This window comes from Dissoconium aciculare (assembly GCF_010015565.1).
Source record: "Dissoconium aciculare CBS 342.82 unplaced genomic scaffold K489scaffold_13, whole genome shotgun sequence".
Classification (NCBI taxonomy): domain Eukaryota; kingdom Fungi; phylum Ascomycota; class Dothideomycetes; order Mycosphaerellales; family Dissoconiaceae; genus Dissoconium; species Dissoconium aciculare.
The window spans coordinates 581,910-595,326 of record NW_022984963.1 but is presented as its reverse complement, the minus strand read 5'-3'; the positions used below and the strand labels follow the sequence as shown (position 1 = coordinate 595,326).

Below are 13,417 nucleotides of genomic sequence, written 5' to 3'. Positions count from 1 at the left end.
TCTCCCTCCCGAAAGGGGATGAGGGGACATGGCCGGCGGCGGCGGCGTGGAGTCCCGGTTCTGTTCGGGGGATGCTCTCCCCGTCGTGGTTCTCGCGTGCAGGAAATAATTCATGTCATATAGAATAACAGATTCGAATAAAAAGGAAAGAGGGGGGGGACCGCCTAATCCTCCTCGGCGACGGCCTCGATCGGTTCGCTCAGGTCGAGGCCGGCTCCGACGCCCATCATGCCCGCGTGGCCGGAGTCGCGGGGGCTCAGGACGGGGCTGAGCTTGACCTTGGGGCGGGCGCGGAAGACGCTGGCGTAGTCGCCCTCGACGGTGGACGGGTCCTCCGGGTGGTCTTCGGGCGTCTGCGGGCCGCCGGCCTCGGGGTGGTCGTGGTCGGAGGAGGTGTGCGCGGGCCGGTTCCGGGGAGGCGGACTGTCGAATTGGTTGACGGGGTAGACGGTGCTGCGGGAGCGCGAGTGCGCGGGGTGGTTGTGCTGGGAGTTGGTCTTGGTGTGGTGGCGCGCGGGCGCGGGCGGCGCGCGCGCGATGGAGTGGCGGGTGCGATCGAGCAGGGCCGCGGTCGAGGGGGATTCTTGGTGGACCTCGTCCACGGTGGAGCTGGCTCGCTGGTGATGGCTGTTGGAGCCAATGTTTTCGTAATCATCGCCGGAGGATGAGGAACGTGCGGAGTTTTGGGCGGGTTGGAAGGCCATCGACATGCGAGTGCGGTCGGCGAGGGTGGTCCGCATGCCTGCTCCGGAGGGCACGACGGGGATGCGGGCAGCGAGCGAGCTCCGCCGACGTTGTTGCGAAAGATCCCCCGAGCCGGTAGAAGGTGGGTTGTTGAGCGGACTGCTGGAGCGACTGTTGCTCGAGGCCCGCGAGGAAGGGAACTGAGCGGCGGCAGCGATGGCGGAGGCGCTCTGGTTTCCGATGCTGTTATCACGACCGCGTCGACGTAACGCGGAGTCCAGACTATCATCCGGGTACTGATAAGATCCGAGTGCGGACGAGGAGTCCTGTTCAAATGACCCCAATGGGGATGGGCCCGCCATGCTCATCCGCTTGCCTCCCTTGAGCGGAGAGAAGAGCTCAGACTTCAGCGGTACGAGTTCTCTCTGGCTGATGACCTTAGGCTGGGCATACGAGCGGGACCGCGAAGAGACGCGGCGGGTGAGATGCGCACGCATCGGCACCGCTGTCTGCGATGGTGAACGGCGATGGCCCTCCGTCGGCGAAGGCGACATGGACATGGCCATGTCAAGGGAATTCTGATGCGGGACTGGTCGGAGGGAGATGCGTCGGGAATCACGTAGCGTCTCTCGCGAGGGTGGAGCTACAGGTTGTTGACCGGGTGTTGCGTTCCGGCGGAGTTCTTCTCGCATCGCCGTGAGGAGATCGTCGTACTTTGTGAGTACCACAGTGCGATCGCGCATAGGTCGATCCGCTGGCGACTGGGGAAGATCTTCGAGATCATGTATGGACAAGTTCTGATGTCGGTCGAAGCACAATGGTGTATCGCGCTTCGGCGCGGGTGTTTGTACCGGAGCAGCAGCAGAAGTCCTCGCTCCATCTGATGTTCCACTGGCGCTCGCACTGGCACTCGCAGTGGTTTCAATCAGAGCCTGAGCTTGCTTCAGGAGCTTATCGTGGAAGTTTTGCCAGCGTTGCAGTCGACGGCGTTGCTGACGTGCGCGAGCATCCAAATCTTCCAGAAGAGTGGCCTCCGTGGCGGCGAGGCTACCTAGCTGGTCGTTTTTGTTGGCCTCCCAGAGGTCATCAAACTGGCTCGTCAGGATAAAATCACCACCAGCTGTAGAAGAGGATCCATCGGCTCCGGAGACAGGCTTCCCGTAGACCAGTGCGGCCTGCAATTCGGTGCTCCCCACCCATTGATTATCCAGGACATCCTGGGCCACCTTGAGTTTGTTTGCGCGCACCGCGGTGGATGGACTATCCGGTAGGAGACGATCCTGGGCCTTCCGGCTGACGTTCGCCATCCGCTGTTGTAAATCCGCATCTTTCTCAACCAACACGTTGTAGAGGCGTGAGAACGTCTCCCGTTTGCGATCCTTCTCTTGTAGAACCTTGGTCAAAGCGGCCCGGTGAGCGACGGACAGAGGTAGCATGCTCTCTCGGTGACTCTTGGACAGCCTCTGGGTCGCACCGATGCGTTCTGCCACCGGTTTACTCCTCGCATTGTTCTTGTGTTCGACGCGGACTTTGTGCAGGACGATGGACGAGAAGTTCAAGCACAGTTCCCAGAACTTGTCGCCTTGACACTCATCCAACATTGATTTCCGGAGGACCGCATCCCGCGCCAGAACTCCATTCTTTTTCAGTTCATTGAGACATCGGTAGAGGGCGGCGCGCAGGTTGATGCTCTGCAGCGGTTCGAGGGGTGGGAAGAATGGCTGGAGCTTGTCGGCCGTGGTGGCTGCATCGTAGACTTTGAAGATTTGGTAGAGGCACCATTCGGTGCCACGGATGCGCACACGAGCATCCTGGTTGCTCAGGCTGGCCGGTGTCAAGACCGGCCAGTCCGGCAGGAGGTCAAGATTTAACAGGCGAACATTCTTGACGAAGAGCGAGACCACCGAAGGACCATTGGCGAGTCGCGAGTCGAGTTTGATGCTGGAGGCCGCCCGCTTGTGAGTTAGGGAAGTCTGAGTGGTTGACATTGAGGGCGAGGCTGGCGGTGAGGCTCTGGAGAGAAGCGGCCGACGACCATACGGAAAGATTGCCGCCGTCGCTATTCGTTGGTGTGTCGCGGAAGGATGTTGGACCGAGGAGTGGAAAAAGCGAGAAGGGAGGAGGCAGGAGGAGAATCCGAGGGAGTTGTGAGTATGATCGCGAGGGAAGAGCGCGGGCCAAGAGCAGCGACAAACCCACGATCACGTCGTGCGAGGACGGACAGCGAGCCGAGTCGGAATAATAACAATGGGCAACCGCCAAATCAAAAGCGAACGCTGCAACAGACTCGATTGACCGTAGATGCACGCCGCAGCCGTTGTCTCGTCGAAGAAGGAAGTCGTGGAAAGCGGTCTCGGGTCGTGTGCCAGTGTCGTCGGATCGTGGTCGTTGCCGTGCTGGCGGTCGTGATGTTGATGATGATCGTAAGGTACAACGACGGTAGAGGTAGGACCCCCCAAGCTGCGAGTGAGTTTTGAAAACAGTGGTCGAGGGATCGTTTGGGTGACGTGACGAACAGGAAATGGGCACGCAGCTACCGCAACCGCAACCGTCGTCCCAGAAGACGGGGAAATGTGACGGGCGAGAGAGAGGAAGGGAGATGCACAGGTGATGCAGGTGAGAGGAAGGGAGCTGGATAGCAGCGATACCTCGTCCACCTGCAGCCAGCGATGGCGAGAGTATGGACAGTGCTCCGAGGATGTGTGGTTCCTGCAGCTGTAGTGAGAAACGAACGAACGAGCGAGCCGGTAGTGGACGATGGCAGTTTCCACCAGAGTGTTTCGGAATCCGTCACGACCAAAGAAAGTTCCAATGGGCGATCGGAAATGGTTCGCGCGGGCGGGCGGGTGATTGATTGATTGATTGATTGATCGATTGATTTGGTTGCGTGGGATTGTCTGGTGAACAGTAATGATATTAACAAGAACACGACCGACTGCTAATCCTTTGCAACGATACTACTGTGGGTATCATATCAATGCGAGAGACACGACGATTCTTGAAGCTGCAGTCATCACTCTCCTCCTACAACCAACACACGCTCTCCACACTCCTCCTGTACTGTACTGTATTTTCTGTATGGGGGGTTTCTACGGAGACGTTGCCGGTGGATTCGGCATTGGACAAGTCCAGACGGTGCCATTCCCTTCCCGTCGTGTTGCATGTAAGGAGGAGGAGGGGGCAGCCGAAGTAGGAATAATAATAATGATAATCATCATCATCATGGCGCCCAGGTGGGCATAATTCTTTCACACTACGACTGTTCACCAGCAAGGGTCCGACCTGTGTCTTCCCTTTCTGTCCCGCTTTGGTGGGCGTGGCTGGAAATCCACGGGAATTTCCTCGTGGCAGTTTGCGGAGATCATCCATCTCCCTTTCTTTTCTCCTGGCCAGGGCATCCACGCAGTATTATCGCAGTGAGATCTCCCGAATGGAATGGATGACACACGAACGGCGCAGTGATAGGACATGTAGAGAAAAGGGATACGGATGCATGACATGTTCCGACGCGAAGAGGAGACCAATACATGATGCATTCATTCATTCATTCATTCATTCATTCATTCATCGATGTTCTTGTTGTGGGCCGCACAAGCCAAGGCCTCGCGGTGGGGAAAAGCGTGGTCGCGTCCTCCCTGATCATCTCGCAGCGCGATTATAAGCTCAAGCCATTGTCGCATGTTTCAACGGGCGAACACTTCGCGAGCCGAAAGGGGAAAGACACCATCTATTCTCACATGCGGTAGGAGCTCACCATTCTCTCACACACAGGGGAGAAATTCACCAGACATTCACCAGTCTTTCATATCAGCCACCATCGGACCGGCAAGCGAGCCGGGTCGTGGAGGATTGACGACGGTGATCATCGCTCGCTGGTCGACAATGGATCCAGTCCTCGACGACATGACCAAACGATAGCGCCCCATCCAAATCATCTGCTGGGATCCATCATCGTCACAGGCCGGAGATCCCATCCATGCGTCCAGCTCAAAGGGGACATGGCGAAGGACAGACCAGGTCCGAAAACAGATCGAGGGCGCTCGCCTTCGCCTTCTCCGGACCGACGATGTGAGAAAGGGACGAGGGAGCCCACATGGGTGAGATGGATATGCTCAGATGCTGCACTGTACATAGGACACGATGGTCACCCGTCGCCGCGCGACACTATTGAAGGAAGCAGAGAGTTTGCCAATAGTCGGCTGGAGCGCCGGTGGGATCGAGCCGCGAGGTGAACAATTCACGGCATGCACGCGCCGCCCCCAACCGGCCGACCAACCCGCTGCTCATGCCTGACGACGATCCAGACCTGACCAAGATTGGATCTTGCTCTCTTTTATGATTCAACATTGTCACTCGTCACTCGTCGTCACCCGTGCAGTAGAGACTTTCCGGATCGAGAGAATCATGCCTGTGGAGAGAGAGAGGGCTACATAATTAATCACAGGAGGATATCGCTGCACGTGTTGTGCGGCCAGGGGAGATGAACGGGGCATCATCTGTTCTAGATACTGTAGTACATGGGCTCTCCTTGATATGTCGAGAGAGGGATGACACGACAGCCGAGACGTTCATGGTCACTGAACAAATGTTTCATGATGAAAACGACAATGACGACGGTGATAATCTAAAGACAACAACAACAATTGAAATGACGATCCCGTTCAAACAGTGGTTCGTGGCAGAAACAACGGAGACCATAGGAGATGATGATGATGATGATGATGACCGAAATTGTGTGCCTTTGTTTGTGTGTGTTTGGTTGGTTTGGTTGGTTTGTTCCCTGGAAATCTCCCTGCACTCTGCGCTTGAATTTAGCCGATGTGTCCCTTGCAGGAGAGAGAGACGGAAACGCGCGCGCGAGGTAAAAAACAAACAGCCCAGCGGGACGGGCGGGCGGTCATCGAAAACGGCTGACGTGAACCCGTCGACCCCCTGTACGTGTGTCCAGGACAATCTTCCCGGACGTTTGATTCCGACTTCCCATCCATGCAGACCACGATGATGGACTCAGCTCTCCGCATGCACCGGATGATGAACATGATGAGGCCCGACATGGAGGGAGGAAATCCATCGATCTCTCTCTTTCTCTCTCTCTCTGGCCTACCCAGGTCGGCAGTCACTCGCCCCGAGGACAGAGAGCATCCGGCATTTCCATCCATTGATGATGATATGACCCACTCATCCGTCACCCGCTGATCCGCCGCGAGTTTCACCATTGCGACGCCGCCGCTGCTGCCCTGCCCTGCCATGCCGCGCACGTCCGTCCATCTACACATCCACAATGCATATGCATGCACGCACGCACGTATTGATGCAACCATGCATGATCAAATCAACAAAACAAACCGGACTCGTTTGCCGCCCTCCCTCCCTTTCATCAAATATGAGAAATGGCCGACTCAAGTAGAGGCGAGGAGAAAGGGAAAGAAAGGAGAGGGAGAAAAAAAAAGAAGAAAATTGGGATCTCTTTGACGAGTGAGGACGAATCAAATCCACCGGAAAGGGGAAACTCCCGCATCTTTCCTTGCTCTCCAGAGCTCCTTTTTTTCCTGTTTCGTCCATGTTGATCATAATAAACGACGGGGTTTGTCGCTCTCTGTGATGAGTGGACGCGACGTGGAAATGTACTGTGGAATGGCAGGTCCCCATGGAAAGATTCTTATTATTATCATTACTGACGATGAGAGTACATGCTGCTGCTGCTGCTGCTGCTGCTGCTGCTGCTGGTGTTTGCCGCCGGGTGACTGACTTCAGTCTGCAGCAGCAGTTCGCAGTTCGCAATTGGCGTTTCTTTCGGAGCCCCTCACGCAGGTGTGAAAGGCGCGGTTAGGGTTGGGGTCCCGCCAAACCAGTGACGGGTCTGAAGTGACCCCTCCAAGTTCACACATACAAATCATTCCAGGTATCTTTTCTCTAACAATCGTGACAAGAATGTTGCCCACCTAGGTATATTTGTTACAATAAGAGCAGTATGGGGCATGCACCTCATTGAATTCCTACCTCAGCAATTCAATCCGGCTGCATTCCAGTGCATTCTTCACTCGTTCATGCCGATATATATAATCGTGATGGTCACATACCGTGCGCGTATGAGTGGTGGTGAAATGAGTGAAACCCTCCGCCGCGTCGAGCTTGACACCGCAACACCTCGTCATCGTCACAACAACAAACACATCGAATTTGTAGACCAAAAGTCTTGGACAATTGGGACATCACAACGACACCAAAGCCGAGGAGAGGTATATATCCCGTCTTCGTAGAGATACAAGAGAGAAAAAAAAACCCTCTCGTCCTCAGATCCTTCCAACACATATACCTCGCTACATACACAGACGGTGCTCACCCACTGCCGTTTCCACCCGAAGCAAACCAATTGTTGACCCGGGCGTCCTTCGAAATGGCCGAGTCAAGCGAACAAATCAAACAGGATGGTACGTGAGAGGTCGCAGACGGCAGCATGTCGCCTTGGAATCGGTCGGATCAAGTGTATATCATTCTGACCATGATGGCCAATCAAAGCGCCGACGTCCGATCAGAAGAGCGCCGCAGGAGCCACGGACGAGTTATGGATGCCCGAAACCGGTACGTCCCCCTCTATCCAATCACCTCACGATCGGCGCGCGAGAGCATCCTCGCCATGAAGGCGCTCGATCGCTCGGGGGAACCACCAAAACGAGACTTCGACCCAGCAGCAAACATCCCATCTCCCAACCCGCACCCTTGACCCTGAAGCTCCGAGGAGTCCCCGAACCAGCTCGACTGACCACCGACACGCACACAGTGCTCCGCACCCTGCCCGTGCGACCCGCGACCGGGACCAGCAGCCCGCTCCCCTTCCTGCACCTGCTCGGCCGGCTGAAGACGAACAAGCGCGAGGGGTGGCGGCGGTTCGGGATCACGGACGGCGAGTCGATCGCCGACCACATGTACCGGATGTCGATCATCACGCTGCTCTGCCCGCCCGCGCTCGCCGCCCGCCTGGACCTGGGCCGCTGCACGCGCATGGCGCTGGTCCACGACATGGCCGAGAGCCTGGTCGGCGACATCACGCCCGTGGACGGCGTGCCCAAGGCGGAGAAATCCCGGCGCGAGGCCGCGACCATGGACTACCTCTGCGGGGGGCTGCTGGGCGGGGTGGGCGGCGGGATCGCCGCTGATGCTGCTGCTGGAGGCGCGTCGACGACGACGGACGCAGACGAGGACGGGGACCAGCGCGGCGGGCCGGGGCGGGCGATCCGCGCGCTCTGGCAGGAGTACGAGGACTCGCGGACGCTGGAGGCCAAGTTCGTGCACGACGTCGACAAGCTGGAGCTGCTGCTGCAGATGCTCGAGTACGAGCGCGCGCGGGCCGGCCGCGTGGACCTGTCCGAGTTCGGCTGGGTGGCGGCCAGGATCGAGCTGCCGGAGGTCCGGGCCTGGGCGGACGAGCTGCTGGCCGACCGGGCGGTGTTCTGGGAGGGGCTGCGCAAGGACGGAGAGGAAGAGGCGGGGGGGGTGGTTGGCGGAGGTGGTGGAGGTGGTGGTGGTGGCGGCTCGTCGAGGCAGCGGTGAAGGGGATGAGGGCCGATCGGACGGTCGGGCGGAGAGCGGACGTCGCGGTGGAAGAATCTATGGAGAGATTGTGAGATTGAGAGGGAGGGCATGTTTCCTTTTCTATTATTGCATTGGAATGGGAATCCATAGGGAGTCACCCTGGGATTTCCGAAATGGTATCGCCCCAGTCAGGAGAGGCAGGGAGAGGCAGAGAGACGGAGGGTGTGCGCGCCTCTTCTTCTCTTTTCCCCCCAGAATCATCCATGACCACGGCGGCGGACACACACACATGTTGATGGATGAGGAAATATATATATATATATTTGTGTGTATGATAATGCTGCTGCCATGCTGCCACAATGCCATCCAGTCATCGTATGCATCCTCCCCCAAAGGAATTTGTCCAGGAGGGCATTCCCCAGCCTCCGCGGGTGGGTTCTTCAGCGCGGGAGGACAACAAAGAAAAAGAAAAAGAAAAGGAGAAAGAGGCTCGTTCTGTTCGCGACAGGAGAAAACCAGATACACAGACAGACAGACAGACAGGTACACATCACCATCACCACCACCACCACCACCACCACCGACGCCGACGCCGTTGCTCAATCCGCCTTGCCGCTCTTCCTCCCGCGGAACGTCCTCTCCGCGGTCCCGCGACCGTCCAACGCGCTCCCTCTCCCCGTCTCTCCCTCCCCAAAGGGGGACGTCCCGTCGCGGGACCCCGCGCCGGGCGGGCCGCCGAGCTCGAGGTCGTCGGTCATCTCGATCAGGTCGCCGACGCCGCCGACGCCTTTGCCCTCGGCGCCGACCGAGGCGCGGGGGCCCAGGGAGGAGGAGGGGTGGGGGTGGGTTTGGCTGTGATAGGGGCCCGCGCCGGTGCCCGCGGAGGCGGATGCGGAGGAGGAGGAGGAGGGGAACCCGGGGGTCGAGGAGGACGAGGCGGAGGAGGAGGAAGGCGGGAATTGGTGGGCGGCTTTGGAGGCCAGGCGGCGGACCCAGGATTCGATCGCGCCGCCGACGGCTTCGAGGTTGCTGCTGCTGTTGTTGCTGGTGGTGGTGGCGCCGCCGCTCCCCCCGAAGGCGAAGGCGTTGTTGCCGGCGCCGGCGCCGTTGTGGCCGCTCGAGGGGCCGAAGTGCGCGGAGGCGGACCGTCCGGCGGGGAGGAGGAGGTGGGGCGGGGGTTCGTCGGAGAAGGGGGGGAGGAGGTGGGATGCCGTCGTTGTTTTCGTCGACGGTGACGACGAGGAGCCGAGGGGGTCGGAGGTGATGGCGAGGTTGGGCAGGTGTTTGGCGACGAAGGCGTTCAGACCGTCCTGCGCCGGCCCCGGCCTCTTGACGTTCTTCCCCGCCAGCGTGCCGACGCCGCCGGGCCCGGAGAGGACGTAGCCGCGGTTGTTGTTGCCGTTGGGCAGGGCGGGTGCGGCGGCGGCGCTGGCGGCGCTGCCTCGCGCTCGAGAGGGATTCCGCGGAGGGGTTTGGTTCGGTTGGGAGGTGGGGTTCAACGCCGATGCGATCTGAGTCCCAGCCGACGCGGCGGGGAATGTACCGCCGCGACTCAGATCCAGTGAGGAGGAGGGCGGCGTGGTCGTCAGGTTGTCCGAATAGGAGATGCTTTTCCGTCGGGCGGGTGGGAAATATGCGATGGCTCGGCGAGGCAGGCGGACGATCTCGGTGGGGATCTGGTGATTGGGGAGGAGGACCCATGAGTCGTGTGTCCATGGAGGAGGTGGCGGTGGAGCCGTCGAGGCGTCGTTCGAAGCCATCGCTGAAGTCGATCCCATCGTGCGCTGTGTCGAGGTGGAGTTGGCGCGGTTTCGAGAACGATCGGATAGCAGGTCGACCGGCTGCGACGGCGATGGTTTGGGAGGCGGGACTTCCTCGGCGAGCAGCGCCGACAAGTCTTCACTGTCGGCAGATCCGAGCAAGTCCACCTCCAGTTCGTCCTTTCTGGAATCGGGACCTCTGACCGGTCGGCCTTTGACACCGCACGCATCCACGGGGAGGATCAGGTGCTGACGAGTCTGGACCGTATCATTCGGCCACATGCGGTTGGCCTTCCGCAGAGCGTTGGCGTGGATGTTGTATCGCAACGCGATCCCTGCTAGGGTGTCCTCTTTGCGGACGTCATGGAGGTAGACGAGCGCATCGCGATCCTCGTGTTCGTGATGTCCAGCGGGCGGCACGGAGGATGAGACCCCATCGAGGTCGTCGGACAGCCTCCGTTTGTATTTCCCCAGCGTATCGGCATAGCTGCTCTCCTGTCGAGTGAGCATGTCGCGTTTCTTCTGGGTGCGAAACGCGGCCGTCTGCTCCTCTCGGGTGCCGACGCCGATGCTGCCGACGGGGCCGGATTGTCCCCATTGTGGAGTCCCCGAGCTGGATCTCTGCCGCTCGATCACGCTGAGGTGCTTTCGACTCCTCGGCCGATCGCTGACCCGCTGCGCGACCAGATCGCTGCCGAGCAGGTCCGATGCGATGCCCTGTAGCGTGGTCCACGAATTGCCCCAGAGCCCCGCGAATGTCTGGTCCTCCCCAGCTGCCCCTCTCCTCTGCTTTCCCGAACTCCCTCGACCGAGAGATGCACCCACTGCGTGACCGGAGCCGGAGATGGTCCTGCCCGGGGACCTCTGTGGATGCGCCGCAGGGATCGGGGAGGCCGGACGGGTGTCGAAGGTCGAGGGCAACGGCGATGGTCTCCGGGTGGGGATGCCGCTGCCGGACGTCAAGGCGGTCGCGTCGTCGTGATCATCGCCGTCCAGCCCAGATATCAGCCGGCGCGCGCGAGGCCGCAGGGACACGGGATTCGGGTCATTGGCGTTCATTGCCGACAGAGCTGCCGGTCACAAGACATGTGGCCTTGGGATTGGAATAGGAGCACCACGAGATGGACGGTCTCGGTCGGCGATCAGGTTTGCATTCGGCGGGCGGGAGGGGTCGTTCAGAAGGCGGAGACGATGCCTTCCAACCATATGGGGATGGGGATGCTAGACATGGACGCGCAGGTCTCGAGATCGATGCTGTGTGCGTATCAAGTGGTGTGCTGCGGTGCAACCAACAGAAAGGCACTGGAGTATGTTCCGGCGCGCGCGGGAAAGGATGACCTCAGGCCAGAAGTTCGGCCTCGATGGGTGTACTAGGGCTGTATCTAATCGCTGGCTATTATTATTACAGTGTGACTATGCTGTAATAATATAACGTCCAGCTGGAGGGAATGGGAGAGGAGAGAGGGCGCGCGTCATTGCGTTTCATGGTTGGAATGGGGATATGGTCGGTGCGCCGACCGACTCAGGGACGGGGATCCATTGCTTTCGTTGTTGTTTATTATAATAAGTTATTTGCTAGAGGCTTTTGTTTGGCGGCAGGCCTGGAGAGCTTTGCTGGGGACTCCTCCTCCTCCTCCACAAGGGCAACTTCCATCAGATCCATGGGTATCTCCCGATATATGTAACCAGACGGCATAGAAGGAGATGGGAGGAATGAATGAATGAATGAATGAATGAATGAATGAATGAATGAAACATGACAGCTCAATCAATCGGCGGGTCCTACAGGGCAGGCAAGGCAATTCATGATGAATCAGGTGGGAATATACAGTACCTGGCTAGGTAGGGAGGTGTGTCAGCCAAACACACACAGGTAGGGGGGTAGGTAGGTAGGTAGGTAGGTAGGTAGGTAGGTAGGTAGATACAGGATTCATCAATACCTATCTATATACTATGTAGTATGGAAACCCCTTGGAACGCTGCCTCCTCTGCCTCCTCCTCCTCCTCCTCCTCCTCCCTCGATCGAGGTACGGTAGTATAGTGAGTGTAGTGTAGTGAGTGGAGTGGAGTGGAGTGGAGTGGAGTGGAGTGTAGTGTAGTGTAGTGAGTGAGTGAGTGAGCGAGTGTCATGACAAATCATCAACGGCAGTCATCATTATGGTAATCATCGATAGTCCGATTCATCAAAATCCATTATTTCCATATATTGAGGTATTGATCGATAATTACTGTACCTACCTACCTACCTGCCTACCTACCTATCTACTGTACCTACCTACTGCACCGACCATCACGGGCAGAGGATGGAGATATACCTGCTGCATCTGGATGATGATACTTAGGTAGGTATGTATATATGCACGCGCGATGGATACATACATGCCTGCGTAGTAGGCAGAGTGATCGATGCGACTGATAATGACTGACTGACTGACACGACTACTGATGACTGATGACCGATGATGATGTTGATGTCGAGCTGGAGGGAGAAAAGTGCACACACCGGCTGCATTGCGGGCCACATTTACGTTTGGAAGGAGTCCCCTCGCATCGACAGTGTCCCCACCTAGGTATATGTATGTATGTATGTATGTATGTTGGGCCCTTTCTGTTCCTGGGCGATGACGAACAAAGGCGTTGTTTTGGTCTCATCTGCATCACTAGACGGTTAGATTTGGTTGTGGTGGTGGATGGGAATACAACGGTGCAAGATTCGGTAATGATATATAGGCCCGTCCCCTTCTCCTCCAGGACAGACTTATTATTACTGCGATAACAATCTGGGTGTAGATGCTCTCTTGAAGACCCTGAGGAGGAGGAGGAGGGCGCGTATATACAGCATACCCCACCAAAGACCGTTGATTATATCATTGCGGATCTGTCTGTCTGATGATGCCATAGCGGGATCATCGTCGCTTTCGGCTTCGATTGTCACAATAATAACCAACCCCCTTGGGCAATAATGCTTCCGGAGATGCACTTCGCTCGAGCCGCAGGAGCGAACAATTAATTCCAAATCCTGTGTCTGTCTCCCATCTATCATCATCATCATCATCATCATCATCATCATCCTTACATGTATATGGACATGCATACCCCCGAGCGGGACATCGAGGCGGGAAGGATGTGTGCGTGTGTTCTCGGCGGGGGTTCTCGTCCAGCCAGCCCCTCATCGCCCTCCATTCGCACATGCTGTTGGATGATGTTTTATTTATCATTCCTAGTATGAACCTCTGGCGTAGGGCTCGAGGGAAGAGGTGCAGTAGCAGAGGTGGGTACTATACGCGACGACACCACGTAATGACTGGTCAGTACTAGTACCTATAGCACCTAGGTCAGGTATATCCTCGGGGGTTTCCCATCATCCTATCATTCCATCATGGTTGAGGTTGGTTTTATGACAAACATCTCATACATTCCGCCAGCAGGGGGAGTGGCAG

At 57.8% G+C, this 13,417-nt stretch overlaps 5 protein-coding genes across 5 annotated transcripts; 2 read left to right on the top strand and 3 right to left on the bottom strand.

Moving 5' to 3' along the window:
* Positions 1 to 164: 164 nt before the first annotated feature.
* Positions 165 to 2,672, bottom strand: K489DRAFT_412896 (uncharacterized protein; the record flags this gene model as incomplete). The annotated part of the gene is made up of 1 exon (XM_033607984.1): positions 165 to 2,672. One exon carries the CDS (start codon positions 2,670 to 2,672, stop codon positions 165 to 167), a length of 2,508 nt encoding a protein of 835 aa, XP_033456623.1.
* On the top strand, positions 2,632 to 3,378 carry K489DRAFT_69975 (uncharacterized protein). Its single transcript, XM_033608845.1, has one exon. The coding sequence runs from the start codon at positions 2,769 to 2,771 to the stop codon at positions 3,159 to 3,161; it is 393 nt and encodes a 130-aa protein (XP_033456622.1). The 5' UTR covers positions 2,632 to 2,768; the 3' UTR covers positions 3,162 to 3,378.
* A 2,996-nt stretch (positions 3,379 to 6,374) lies between these two features.
* K489DRAFT_417691 (uncharacterized protein) lies at positions 6,375 to 8,590 on the top strand (the record flags this gene model as incomplete). Its single annotated transcript, XM_033608195.1, has 3 exons — positions 6,375 to 6,424; positions 6,587 to 6,923; positions 6,982 to 8,590. The coding sequence occupies 3 exons, from the start codon at positions 6,375 to 6,377 to the stop codon at positions 8,233 to 8,235; spliced, it is 1,641 nt and encodes a 546-aa protein (XP_033456621.1). The 3' UTR covers positions 8,236 to 8,590.
* A 226-nt stretch (positions 8,591 to 8,816) lies between these two features.
* K489DRAFT_325500 (carbohydrate-binding module family 50 protein) lies at positions 8,817 to 11,036 on the bottom strand (the record flags this gene model as incomplete). The annotated part of the gene is made up of 3 exons (XM_033601832.1): positions 8,817 to 9,069; positions 9,151 to 9,664; positions 9,761 to 11,036. 3 exons carry the CDS (start codon positions 11,034 to 11,036, stop codon positions 8,817 to 8,819), a joined length of 2,043 nt encoding a protein of 680 aa, XP_033456620.1.
* Positions 11,037 to 12,621: 1,585 nt separating this feature from the next.
* K489DRAFT_69835 (uncharacterized protein) lies at positions 12,622 to 13,114 on the bottom strand. Its single transcript, XM_033608844.1, has one exon. It carries the CDS (start codon positions 13,069 to 13,071, stop codon positions 12,742 to 12,744), a length of 330 nt encoding a protein of 109 aa, XP_033456619.1. The 5' UTR covers positions 13,072 to 13,114; the 3' UTR covers positions 12,622 to 12,741.
* Between the last annotated feature and the right edge of the window lie 303 nt (positions 13,115 to 13,417).